The sequence below is a fragment of the Python bivittatus genome, unplaced genomic scaffold (assembly GCF_059951505.1).
Source record: "Python bivittatus isolate LINGU-HERP-01145 unplaced genomic scaffold, Pbiv_v1 ctg000830_np1212, whole genome shotgun sequence".
NCBI classification, from domain to species: domain Eukaryota; kingdom Metazoa; phylum Chordata; class Lepidosauria; order Squamata; family Pythonidae; genus Python; species Python bivittatus.
The window spans coordinates 41,422-55,513 of NW_028277100.1; the positions used below are offsets into that span (position 1 = coordinate 41,422).

At 43.4% G+C, this 14,092-nt stretch overlaps 1 protein-coding gene across 1 annotated transcript; it reads left to right on the forward strand.

The window, feature by feature from the left end:
• Positions 1-828: 828 nt before the first annotated feature.
• On the forward strand, positions 829-11,974 carry LOC148214107 (vomeronasal type-2 receptor 26-like). Its single transcript, XM_088128556.1, has 3 exons — positions 829-1,062; positions 2,121-2,235; positions 11,073-11,974. The coding sequence occupies exons 1-3, from the start codon at positions 829-831 to the stop codon at positions 11,972-11,974; spliced, it is 1,251 nt and encodes a 416-aa protein (XP_087984682.1).
• The last annotated feature ends 2,118 nt before the right edge of the window (positions 11,975-14,092 follow it).

Genomic DNA, 14,092 nt, shown 5'->3' on the forward strand with positions numbered 1-14,092 from the left:
CCTTTTCCACAACTTTATGCAAAAAAGAGCTTCTTTAAAAGGATTGAGAGCACCCCCTCCTGCAATGATGAATTGACCACCGCTAGTACCAACCCCAGTGTCACCTCCCTGGAGCCTTTACCCAAGCAGGAAGGACAAGGATCTAATACATAGGTGGCTGCACTAGCAGCCCAAGGACCGTGTCCACTTCCTTGGGTCCAACAGGACCAAACCATTCCCAGATAACTGAGGAAGTCCATTCCCCAGGCATCTCTACTGGACCTGCATCATGCTTAGCATGTTGGTCAGACTCCTCCTTAGTTTCCCACCAGCGGTACTCTAGATGTCTCTTGGCCCTTTTCAGCACCCTTAACTCCTCCATGAACCATGGGGAATGCTGAGGGCTATGTGTCAAGAGAGGACACACAGGCACGATCATGTCCAAGGCCCCAGCCGCCTCCTTATTCTGGGCTGTGGCCAGGGCCTCCACTGGACCATGCAGCAAGGCCTCAGGAACAAACCCCTTGTGGGTCCATCAGTTGCCAGGGGCACACCCTTCAAATGGGTCCTGCCTCCTTGCGGAGGGGGCAATGTAGGAGAATCTCAAGGCCACCAGGGAGTGGTCTGACCATGCCAAAGGGGACAAACCAGAGTTGCCACTGCACTGACAAAAAAACCATGTCCGGAGTGTGACCACTGGCCTGAGTCAGGACATGGATGACCTGGGATAGGCCCATGGCCGCCATGGTAGCCATGAACTCCTGAGCCGCCTCTGAGGCCAACCCCAAGTATGGCAGATCAAAGTCCCCCAAGACCATAAGCCTGGGGAACTCCACTGCCAACCCCAAGATGGCCTCCAGTGGCTTTGGCAGTGAGGTTGCTATGCAGCAGGTACAGAAGCCAAACTCCCAACTGATCCCGCGAACCCATCCTCAGAAACAGGTCTCACATCCAGCAACTTCTGGAGCAGAGCCCCTGAAGGCCAGTAGAGATTTCCGGATGGCCACGGCCACTCCCCCTACCCTGCCCCGGGGTCTCGGCTGGTGCCAAAATCGAAAGCCAGCTGGACACAGTTCCGAAAGGGTACCCCCCCCCCCGGTGTCAGCCAGGTCTCGATCATACATGCCAGGTCGGCCTGCTCCTCCCCAAGGTGGTCATGAAAAGGGGGACCTTGTTCTTTACTGGCCTTCAGCAGCAGCAGCAGCCAGAAGCAGCCTGTATTATATTCCCTTCTTTTCCCTCTATTTTATAGGTATTTTAAGGTTTGTTGAATTTGCTTCGTTGTTTTTTTTATTTCCTTTTGTCAACATATCAACATATATATGTATCTATGCAAACAGACACATACACACAAACTCACACACAGACTAAGTAAGAATGAAATGGAGATCTCAGTATTAAGCAATTAGTTCAGGACTGAAACTCTTTTCCCACCACTAAACTTTGAGGTGAAGAGCAGCGGCCCTCTGTTTTTCACCTATTCCTCTTCGGATGAAAAGTTAAACCATCTCATGCTGGTAATGCTGACCTCCGCAATGGCAGTTAATACTGGTGGAATTTTTACTTTTCTATTTTTATTTTCAAATCTTTAATCTTTTAAAGAATAGAATATTAATCATTTTTCTTATATTACATTACTGCATTGAAATCTGCATTGAAATAATACAGGGCACCTTGATTTACATGACAATAAAAGGACAAAAATGCAAAAAAACCCAAAAACCAAACCAATATAGAGTCCCCTAAAAGAGCTGGGCCAATGTCTTAGCCTGAAAAAGCTTAAGTGCAGCTGGAACAGAATATCCTCCCTTGGAGGGAAAATTTAAACTTTAAGAATGGTGTTTGCACATCCTTGTCCAGTAGCAGAGGCATCTTTGCAGGGAGCTTTCCTCCTTTGTGACCATTAACGCTCCATGAGGGGAACCTCAGCCTCCTGGCAAATGCCCCAGTCTGATAGACGATCATTGCTGCAGAATCAGGCCAAAGCTCTCAGAGCTCCTCTGAGGCCTATCGGTGTTGTGGAAAGAACTACAGCATCATCTGCGTAAAGCAGCAGAGCAGTGCTGCGATCCCTTAATTTTCCCAATCCAGCCAGACCTTACATTGATCCTGGAGTGTCTGCCTTAACGTTTGCTGATTAGGCTGAGCAGGAGGATTGGCGGGTCCTTAGCAGGATCGCCTCTTTCTCCCTTCTTGGAGACTGCAATATTTGCCAGCCCCCAGTCTTTGGGGACATGTCCAGTGGTGTCAATGTAGGTAAAAAGCAATGCTAAGCTTGAAGCCCACCACTCTCTGTTGCTCTTCATCCGTTCTGGGTAAATAAGGTCAGCTCCAGGAGCCTCCTCCCCCTCCCCCCATCTGACCAATAAGGGACTTAATTTAATTTATGAAACAATACATTAACGTTTTGAAAATATCTACTGCATATGGTTCTAGGAATTCCATGCAAGATAGCAAGTATCCTGGGAGTTGCCTTCCACTCTGAGAGGGTTTACCACAAAGGGTGAGTCTTAAAGGCTCCATCAATACCCAAGGAAACCTCTTAATATTAATGTTTAATGTAACTATCTGAGAAAGGTCACCTGGGATTAGAATACCTAAAGAGCTAATAAATTCAGCTCTTCTGTGAGATCATCACACATGAGGACACAAATCTTTGCTTACTGGCATCAGTTCAGATTAGATCAATTAAGAGAGTATCCGTCAGTTCTGTTGATCAAATGCATCAGAGCTATGTTCGGACTATCATCCATAGATAAGACCACTTGATATTCTCATGAACTCTCAAGAACCATGGCTAGAATAATCTGGTTGAAGCCTTCTGAGCAAGTATCAAACTTCAAAGGAGAAAGTGGACCTCCCTGTCCAGCACTTGTGGGGAGAGAGACAAAGTAAGTGAGAAAAGACCACTGACCTCCACCTTTGATCTGGGGCTGCACAGGGAATCCTGACCCATTTGATCTGGGCTTCGGGACATCCCCCTTTGCCTAAGCTAACATACGTGACAGCGCCTATGAATTTGAATAAAAGGTTTTTTCTGCATCAAATGATGGAATTGGGACTTTACGTTGTCCGTTTTCTTCAAATCAGTTCAGCTACTTGACAGATGAATGTTATATGGCCTGTACTTAGTTCTGATCAATCTCACTTGATCATTCCTGAAAAAAAAATCTACCCATAAAAAAGATGTCTTGTTTGCTTCAAGTGAGAGTAGAACTGGATTACTGCTTTTAATATACATGATTTCAGCCCTTCACTTTGCTGGGGACTCTACAGATTAACTGTCGGTGTGTCTGTAAAGTCTGAGGGTCTGCAGAGAAGCTGAAGATTCAGGCGTTAGATCAGGGGTCCTCCAGGTTCACTCACATTAAAAAATGTGCTGAACATCATATTTAGATACTAAATGCATGCTAGACATTGTAGTTCACAAACTGCAACCTCACAAACGTCACAACCAAAGAACAACTTTTTTCCTCAAGTAAAACACAAAAGTTCTTTTAATGGGAATTTCCCAAAGGTAGAACCCGAAACCCAACTCTGGATGAATATAGTGAATAAAAGTCCTTTTCCTCAGGACATTTGCTGTGCTTTGATAAACTGTAAGAAATGAGAAGTCAGTGCCCAGGAACACTCTTTCTGCTTCCCATATTGTATTACACTGAAAAGAGAGCAACCACCCACCACAGCTGTTCCTTGGCTAATGTGACAAATAGAGCCAAAATCCATCACAAATCAAGACCAACCAAATCCATACTGATGTCTGACTGCTCACACCCATGTTCAGAATCTCTACTGAGACTGACTTGTTGAAAGATGTTTCTGGAGAAGTTTGGGGCCAACTGCCTCATTGGAAAGTTTGGAGCCCATCTGCGACTTTCTGCTTTGCGCATCTGCCTGTTGACTCCCTCAGAGTTCATAGACATGATCTTTCTCCTCTTTGGTATTATCCAAATCATAGTGATTTCTTTGTTAGCTTGCTGCTAAATCTCTAGAGACTTTCCTGCAAACTTTCAGAAGATTTGACACAAACACATCACTTCATGCTTTCACACTGGGTCTTTGTTGGCTGATGTCATGGCATTGAAAGATATGGGGTGCATAAATGGGGGTCTGGAGAAAGAGAGAGTCTGGGGAGGCGTTTAGGGCAGGCATGCGCTGCGTCTACTCCCCAGATGTGAAACATCGTCTAGACACTGTGTGGATTAGGAAATCTTTGAAGCTTCTGTCTTGGAAGAGGCTTTCCCTTTCTTCCATCTCTTCTTCTAGCTTTTTCTTCAAAATAGACACAGAGCTGGAGGCTCCATCTAGAATACAAGTCATGTTGCTGCTTGGGCTGCTTCTGTGGCCCCAGGGAGCCTCTGGGAGGCTCAAAACCAAATGCCCCCTGACTCTGAAGAGGGATGAGGTGGACTCACAGAACCATTACAGGCCAGGAGAGCTTCTCATTGGTGGGATTGTCTCTGCAGCAAAGGTTTATTTTCAGCCACTAAGCTTCAACGCAACTCCTTCAGCACAAGTAATCAAGTAAGTCCATCTTCCTGCTCTGCATTGCAGCCACTCCCTTTCTGTCTCATTTCTGAAGTTCTAGCCCTCCTCTCTTGCCAGGCATTGTCCTCTTGATCTGCTAGTCCTTCTCTGTTTCTGTCCAATTTCACACGTGGGTAACCGTTTCACACCACGCAGCTGATGACCCAGCCTGAACATTCACAATTAAGGACATCCTGTACAGACACTAAGGATTCTCTGTTCTGCTTGATTTTGAAGAACTAACACCCACTTTTGTGGAGCAGAGATAGGGGGTGGATAGAGAAAAGAAGATGGTTCCTCTGTTCTGCCCCTCATATGGTTCATCAGGGACAGAAAAATGCAGGAATGCTGAATTTCCCCCCTTGCATTGTAAATGAGGTAATTAAATGTCATTCAGGGATTTCTTGACAATGGACCTGAAAATTTAAATATGTCCAGAAACTGATAACTTACTAGCTTTGTTAATAGTAACAGCTATTCGTTTTGTGTGAGAAAGTGAGTGTGGCCTATGGGATCCTTTCCAAGTTCATCATTCAACAATCCTGAGATCTCTGCAAATCCCTACCCACCCTTCTTCAGAGAGATGAAGGAATCCATCCAAACAGGGGATGACCCCCCCCCCCGCAAAGGTTCTTTTCACACCATGAACTGTGATAGTGCCTTTGATATGTAACCTGAAATTTTTTTTTTTATAATATTTCATTGAAGTGTTAAAATTACAAGGTTAAAAGTTAGAAATGAAAAAGAAAATAAATAATAAGAAAAAGAAAACGTGAGATAAAGTAAAGAAAAGAAAGAAAGACATGAAAAATAGATTGCTTCCAATCTATCTCTGGTCTTAAGAATAATAAGAATGTCATAGGTGCTAGTTTTTAATGCATTTAGTAGGAATAATTCTTTGTCAAAACATATCCCATTACATTTATAATCTAATCTTCAAATCCCCAAGTAAGCTTCGACCCGCCTGCATTTTGCAAATAGTCCATCAATGGTTTCCATTCCTTAAGGTAATAATTATTTGATTTTTCTTCTAATAAACAAGTCAGTTTATCGTTTTCTTCCATTCCCATCAGTTTTAGCAGCCATTCTTGTATTGTTGGTAATGTCTGGGTTTTCCAAAATTGTGCATACAAAAGTCTTGCTGCGGTAATCATATATTGAGTAATTCTGATAAGATGCTTTCCAATTTGAAAGTCCGTTATCCCCAACAGGAATATTTCTGGTTTAAATGGAACCTGTATCTATAGTATGCTCTGCATGAAAGCTTGTATTTGAGTCCAAAATTTCTTTGCAATTTTACATGTCCACCACATACAGTATGGTAAAATGACCCTTCTTGTTGATTACATTTCCAACAAACATTGGAAATTGTCCCAAGCATGTTTGATAATCTTTGGGGCGTCATATACCATCGATACAACATTTTATAAACGTTTTCTTTCAAGTTATAACAAAAAGTAAATTTTAGTCCTTTAGACCCCATATTTTCCCATTGCTGCATATGTATATTAGGTCCAATATTTTTTTGCTCTTTTAATCATGCATTCTTTAACTTGTTCTTCAACCATTTCTTCTCTCAACAATAATTTATACATTTTTGCTATTAAGTGCTCATCTGTTTCACATAGTTGAATTTCAAGTTCCGATTTATACTGTTCGAATCCAAATTCTTTTTTATCAATTTTGAATTTTTCTTTATATTGCATATAAGAAAGCCATTGAAAAGTATGTCCTTATAAAGCCAATTGCTCTTTTGATTTGATTTTATATTCTCCTTGTTCTTTTTCTAATAAGTCTTTATATCTCATCCATTTATTTTTATCTCTTGTTTCAGTTCTATAAAATGCTTCTTGTATAGAGGTCCACATCGGCATCTTAGGGCATAGAAGTGGTCTACAGTGTAACCTGCAATATTTTATTAATATAGTTTCTGGGGTTTTTAAAATGTGTTTCTTGTTAATATTTTTAGGAATCTTTATGCCATTCAAAGGAAGACTTGAGCTCAGATGGATTAGAACCACTGTTGCAGTGAAAAAGGTGAAATAAAATCTTCCGTTAATTAATTATATTCTAATACATTTTTACCTGCAGCAAATTCATGACACAATACTGGAAAATCCTCTCCTTCCTTTTTGCCATCCAGGAGATCAACCAGGATTCCCATCTCCTGCCCAACATCACTCTGGGTTACAATATTTATGAGAACAATTTCCATGCAGGAAAGACTTCAGATGCTCTGCTGGACCTCCTTTCAGATGGGGAGGCCAATGTCCCCAACTACAGCTGTGGAAGGAGAAGACACACAGTGGTGGTTCTCGAAGGAGCTGAGACAGACATCTCCATCCAGATTTCAACCATGTTGGGCACCTACAAAATCCCACAGGTGTGTCTTTGTTGGGAAGACAGGTTTTAGTCACATAACATTTAATCAGAAGTCCTCAGTTTTAAATGAAGAGAACAGTTTATTACAAGAAAGATAGGCATTAAATTTTGGATGTTAAACTTAAAATACCACCATCTTTCATTCTTTTCAGATTAGTTACAATTTTGTTTCCCAGATTCTGACTGACAAAACTCGGTTTCCTTTCTTCTACCCAATGCTCCCTGCTGAAGGATTCCAGTATTCAGGGATGGTCAAGCTGCTCCTCCATTTCAGATGGACCTTGGTGGGTCTGATCGCTTCAGACACTGACCAGGGACAGAAATTCATGAGGACGTTGACTTCCATGCTGATAAGGAATGGCATTTGTCCGGTTTTATCACAAATCCTTTCCATAACTACCTATCTAGACCACATAGATGTGAGTCCATATCATCGCTGGAAACAAGTGAATGTCTTCCTTTATGGTGCAGAGAGAGATTTCACCACTGGGGGAATATTCATTCTACATTCAGTATTTCAATCCTTTGAGCAACCTGTTAGAGGAAAAGCCTTGCTCACAACATTCTGCTGGGACATCACCATGTCTTTGGTGAATAAGGCCATTCCCTTTCGATTCATTCATAGCATGTTTTCCTTTCTTATGAAGGGAAGCCACGTGGCACAGTCTGGTTTGAAAGCGAAGATTTACAATTCCATCAAACTCATAGCAGATAAATCCTGTAAGTGTTCATACCCCAAGGATGCCTTTTCTGTGAAAGTCTGGAGACGGTGCAGGGAGAGAGACAAACTGGAGGCTCTGCCCCTGAGAGAGGTGGATCGGATCCTGTCTCTGGATGGCTATTTCATTTACTACACAGCCTGGGCTGTGGCACAGGCCTTACATGAAATCTATATGTCTGGATCTCAGAGGACAAGGATCAGAGTAGGTGATAAGTTGGAAACTCCAAGCTTGAAAGGGTGGCAGGTATTTTTTTTTTTCCCTGTCTCTCTCCTGCAGCTGAGAATCAATTCCACAACTGTAAGAACTGGACAGATAGTTTCAAAAATTATTTCTTTCTGGACACAAACAAAACAAAATCGAATTCCAACTTTCCATCCCTCTCCCTTTTGCATCCCCTTCACTCCTTTACTGCCTTTTGCAAAATATTGTATCTACTGAGGGAGGGAGGGAGGGAGGCAGGGAGGCAGGGAGGCAGGGAGGCAGGGAGGCAGGGAGGCAGGGAGGCAAGCAGGCAGGCAGGCAGGCAGGCAGGCAGGCAGGCAGGCAGGAAGGAAGGAAGGAAGGAAGGAAGGAAGGAAGGAAGGAAGGAAGGAAGGAAGGAAGGAAGGAAGGAAGGAACAAAGAAGCCATTAAGGAGAGAAATGGAAAAGAGATGTCATAGTCCAGAGACTGAAGGAGGGGTGAGAAAGAAACTCAAAATAACTCTGCCATGATTTTCTTTATTATAAGGGATGAGGAAAACCTGGACAGGCTTTAAGGCAGCTTTCAAATTTCCAGTTAGCCCACATCAAGAAAAAGATACTGCAGGGAATCCAGAAATGCTAGTTTGCTATTGTGGGATATGATCACACAATCTTCAAAACCTATCCAATTTTATCTCTCTAATATTTGACAGTGTTGGTCCAGATACTAAGTATTTAAAAAGGGAATTACCGGGGCTATGATTCACATCTTTATAAATTCTCTTCTAAAGAATTTGGAAAATAAATCTGAAATTTCAATTCTGTGTAGACAGAAAGAAGCATGTTCACCTGCAACACAAAGAAATTTCCCATCAAAATTTGGATGTTCTGTCTAAACTTACCCATTTTCACTTCCATTCCAGCTTCATTCCTTTCTTCAAAACTCTGGGTTTTACAATCATTCCATAAATGGAGTATACGTGGATGAGGATGGAGACCTGTTGGCAGACCTGGACATTTTAAAGTGGGATATTTTGAACAATACTATCATTCGGAGAGTGTGGTTTGGGAGTCTAGAAAGAGAGGGATCTCTGGGTGTCAGGTTAATGATCAAGCAGAGTGCTATTGAAGGGATGGAATGGCTGAATGAGGTGGGTTTAAAACTTTAATTCACTTTTCTTGTAATTCTTACCAAGGGGATTGCACTCTCGGGGCAGGGAGTGCCTTAGAATGTCATCTAAGTTCTCCCAGAAAGACCACACATCCTTTAGTTAGATGCCCAGATGATCATCAGAAAAATGGATTTGACCGTTCAAGAAAAGTATTTATTAGCCTTGTGAAAAATGAGGAAGATTTGAGCCATGGAAACAGGGTGATTTCCTTTGAGAAAAGCAAATAAACCATACAAACGTCTCTTGAAGTATTTAGTATGGAAAGCTAGAATCTAAACCTCAAACTCATAGTGTGTGAAAAGTTAGAAGAGAAGATCAACAGGGAAGCAACGTGGAGCCAAAACAGCTTAATCAGCTCCAGGATTTTATAGGCTTCAAAGGTAGCAAAGCTAAGCATTCTACTTCAAGCCTTCTCCCCCTCCTTGTTCCTGGGAAGAGATTCATTTTCTGGATGCTCTTCCTCTCTCTGCTCAGCCCCTGCCTCCTTCCCAGTGTGTGGAAAGTTGTCATCCCGGATTCAGAAAGGTGGCTCAGGAAGGGAGGCCCATCTGCTGCTATGACTGTCTTCCTTGTGCAGAAGGAACCATCTCCACCATGGAAGGTGGGTGACACCAGAGGAAAAGGATACTGTTTGGGGAGATCATATCCTCCAACAAAACCTTGGCATTTGAAATATCCACTTTTTTATAAAATGAAAAGTATATTTCACAGTGAGAAATAAGAAACAAACTTTCAAGTTAAACTGGAGACAGGACATTAAAAGGTACTAGATGAAGGAGGGATTAACATTACAAAGAAGATGGCATGCCTTTCTCTTCAATTTCAAAACAGACCTTTCATTTTTTAGTTTCCTATTTCCCCACCCCCCCACCCCCTTTCTCCTAATAGAGAGAATTTCCAGGGTTCCTGGGCATAAGGACATTGGCTGAATATTTTCTACTGTCCCTTGTGATCTGCACAAAATCCACTTCACACTATACCAACATTGGGCCTCTGCACTAACTAGATATTATAGATCCTGTCCACCTCCTGGATTCTCTCTCTATAACAGGGGTGAGAAAAGAGGAGTCTTAGTCAGGGTTGATCCATATTTCCTATTTGGCCTGGTGGGAAGATGGGCCCACAAACAGAAATTCTAAACAAATCATTCATGGGGCCTTCTTTCCACCACCTGCAGGCCAGCCTGAATTACTTTGCCTGGACTTCTTTCCTATTTGGCCTGGTGGGAAGATGGGCCCACAAACAGAAATTCTAAACAAATCATTCATGGGGCCTTCTTTCCACCACCTGCAGGCCAGCCTGAATTATTTTGCCTGGACTTCTTTCCATTGTAGGGAGTGTCCTGGGTCACCTGACATCCCAGGTTGTAGTGCTTTTTTAACTCATTCAGCTTTCTTTCTCAGTGAAAGTGGAAAAAGTTCAGCTACTTTCCCTTTACAGCTGCCGTGACAAGATTAATATTAAACTGTGCCCTTCCTTCCTTCCTTCCTTCCTTCCTTCCTTCCTTCCTTCCTTCCTTCCTTCCTTCCTTCCTTCCTTCCTTCCTTCCTTTGAAATGGAGAACATTTCTTCCTGTCTTCACTTTCTTGAGGGAAAGGAAGAAGCATCAAATAGTAGTTGGTTTGTCTCATCAGCCCTCCAAAGATATGCCCAAAGAAAAGGAAGTGATTGGTCCTTCCTGTCAAAGCATGGGTGGGAGGGGCAAAAAAGCAGAGGAAACGTCCAATCAGGGTAACCACTGACTATGCAGAAACACTGTCCATCTCCAGGACCAAATCAGGAAACGCCTTTTTAACAACCACCTCTTTTATGCATGAGAGGCAAGCAGCTGAGTTCGTTAGCGATAGACATGCTGTTTCAGACGAGTCAGACCTGGAAGGACTGTTAAGCCCATGAGACAATACTTTGCTCATCTCAGGACCCAAATTAAAGCATCCTCAACAAATGTCAGCCAAGCCTCCACTTGAGTAGTGAAGGGGTCCCCCACTCTCTGGGGGTTCCTTCTTTACTGCATCCATCTGCAATCATTCACACAAAGCCCAATTTCACCCAAACTAAGAATTTCCTTGAAGTGTGTCATTTATAGGAGATCTTCTTGCTCTTTTCAGATGCAGAAAAATGCACCCAATGTCCAGAAGGTCACCATCCAAACATCCATCGAGATCACTGTATCCCCAAAATTACAATTTTCCTTTCTTATCAAGAAAATTGGGGGATCATCCTGGCTTCCCTTGCCTTGCTCCTCTCTTTAATGTCAGGCTTTGTCTTAGGAATACTCATTCAGTTCCAGGAAACTCCGATTGTCAAAGCCAACAATCGGGATCTCTCCTACATTCTCCTCATCTCCCTCCTGCTTTCCTTCTTGACCTCCTTCCTCTTCATTGGCCGGCCAAGGAGAGCCACCTGCCTTCTGCGACAAACAGCCTTCAGCATCATTCTCTCAGTCGCTGTCTCTTCTGTCTTGGCCAAAACAGTCACAGTGGTGTTAGCCTTCTTGGCCACAAAACCAGGCAATAAAGTGCAGAGATGGCTGGGAAAGAGCCTGGCTAACTCCATCATCCTTTCTTGCTCTGGTGTCCAAGTTGTGGTCTGCAACATCTGGTTGGGCACTTCTCCCCCATTCCCTGACTCTGACCTGCACTCCCTACCTGGAGAGATCATCCTGCAATGTAACGAAGGTTCTGTCTCCATGTTTTATGCAGCCCTCAGTTACATGGGCTTCTTGGCTGCCGTCTGCTTCATGCTGGCTTTCCTGGCCAGGAACCTGCCTGGGGCCTTCAACGAAGCCAAGCTGATCACCTTCAGTATGCTGGTCTTCTGCAGTGTCTGGGTCTCCTTTGTGCCCACCTACCTGAGCACTAAGGGCAAGTACATGGTAGCCGTGCAGGTCTTCTCCATCTTGGCCTCTGGTGCTGCTCTGCTGGCCTGCATCTTTATCCCCAAGTGCTACATTATACTGCTAAGGCCAGATCTCAATACAAAGGAACATTTGATGTCAAAATTGCATTGAATACTGGGTCTCGGATGAAGTATTTTCCAAACTGGTCAGTTATTTTCAACAAATAGCTTTTGATCTTTTAATGGTCCTAATAGAAAAGCAAAACACCAAGTTCTGTTTTTCATGGCATGATAGAAATGGATCGTCACTCTTTAATAAATATGATTTCCTCCTTTTATTTTGTCCTTGAGTGTATAGTAAGCTGAGGTGGGTGGGTGGGTGGGTGGGTGGGTGTATGAATGCTTTAGGTGAGTATAAGATAATTTTCCAAAGTGTTCATTGGAACTAGAGACTGGGGCACAGTTACACTGGAGCACAAATAGATGTACTGAACGCACTGGAGAAAAGACAGGCCTGCAAAGGGAGGGGTTCTGCTCAATTTAATGAAATTAGAGGATACATGTGATTGTCTGCAGGTATCTGATTGGGTTTAGACAACAGAACGTATTTGATTGGATAGTTCACATCATGTATCTAGTGAGGTCAATGAAGCATATAGTGGGCAATTGGCAGGTGCACAAAGACAATGGGAGGCGTGAAAGAAGGAACAAGGATTATTTCATGGACAGAGTTTCTTGCTAGAAAGTTACTGCTATGGCAACTTCGGTGCACGGTGGAAAAAGAAGTCGAGGCTGACCAGAGCAGCATGGGTGGAAGTGATTATATGTCCTGGTCCGCTCTGAGTCTGATTCTGAGGAAGTACCGGATGAACAGCAGGCTGAGCAGTCATTAGAAGTCAGGTTGGACAGTGAGCAACAGCCAGAGTCAGTCTCAGATAACAAGGTGGAAAGTGTGAAACCACCTGATATTAGAATGAGGTGCATGGAAAAGAGAGCGTTGCAAAAGCGTTCGGCAGGGTTACTCATGAGAAGGGAACCTCGCCCTCAGAAATTAGGAACAACGGCTGCCGTTATAAAATAAGGCTCAGTAGAAGAGGAGTCTTCGGTAACGACTACCGTCTAGTTACCCGCTCGTGTCTCGCTTGTGACTGCTCTTGTCTCATTTGTGTCTCACTCGTCTCTCACTCGTGTCTCCTCTGGAAAGTACTGCTGTGGGCCCTGTCTCGGACTGCTTACACTCCTGCTTCCTGCACCGCCTGGACTGGACTCAACAACACTGCTGTCAGACAAGCTGATGTTGTATTGGACTATGGAATCCTCTGTGTGTGCATGTGCGTGTGCACATAGTGGGATCACGACACTATAATATCAATGAATGTAGCATGAGACCTGAAGGGTTGAAGACAGAACATCCTTGAAAATATCTATGCATTTGGTAAGGGTCAATATTGCTTTGACAGCATGAATCAATCAATCAGTCAATCAGTTATATTATTAGACTTGCATCCCATACAATGTGTACATTTACCTGACTTTTAGGATCAACCACCAACAGAACCCCTAAGTCCTCATCGTGGCAGGGGAGTGTCCCTGGAAGGGATGAGCAAGGAACGTCGGGAGTGGATGCCAAGAGTATAGACTCCCAGCAGGTCACCCAAGGCATGAAGGTTCTCCTGGCTGCTCAGCCAAAGCAAGTGAGCACCTCTATTGGGCAGCAGCAGCGATATAGGAAGATGCCAGGTGCAGACGGTGACTTTAGTGACAACAGCAAAGGCATCTGTTCATACTGTGTGGGAGAAGTTCTGTATGTTTACCAAGAAAACCACATGGATAGAAAATATAAAATGATTGAGGATATAGTGCCAGATGATGGGCCCCTCAGGCCGCAGGGCACTCAACATGCTACTGAGGAAGATCTGAGGATCTTTCCTAGCACTAATGGTGTTTATGATATGGCTAGATTAAAGCCTTTGGGACATGGAGTTGCTGATGTTGCCATGCAGGAGAAGAAAATCCGAAGCTGCAAGGACAGAATTAGAATAGGAAGATGGAAGGTTAGAAGAACGAACACTTTAAAGCTCAACACAGAGAAAGATGAGATGAAACAACCACAAACTGACATCTTAGGCATCTGCAAATTGAGATGGACTGGGGTTGGGCCAAGATTCTGACTGAAAGTCAGAAGACCACACTATTTATTACTCAGGACTGGTGAAAAACCAAGAAGGAATGGTGTAGCTTTTATAGTCAGAAAGGGTAGAGCAAGAACAGGACTTGTCCATAATGCAAT

Coding starts and splice junctions, on each gene's coding strand:
- LOC148214107 (XM_088128556.1), top strand. CDS start 829: ATGGCCTCCAGTGGCTTTGGCAGTGAGGTTGCTATGCAGCAGGTACAG. Junction 1,063..2,120: donor CTGGACACAGTTCCGAAAGG/GTACCCCCCCCC, acceptor TTTGCTGATTAG/GCTGAGCAGGAGGATTGGCG. Junction 2,236..11,072: donor GTCCAGTGGTGTCAATGTAG/GTAAAAAGCAAT, acceptor TGCTCTTTTCAG/ATGCAGAAAAATGCACCCAA.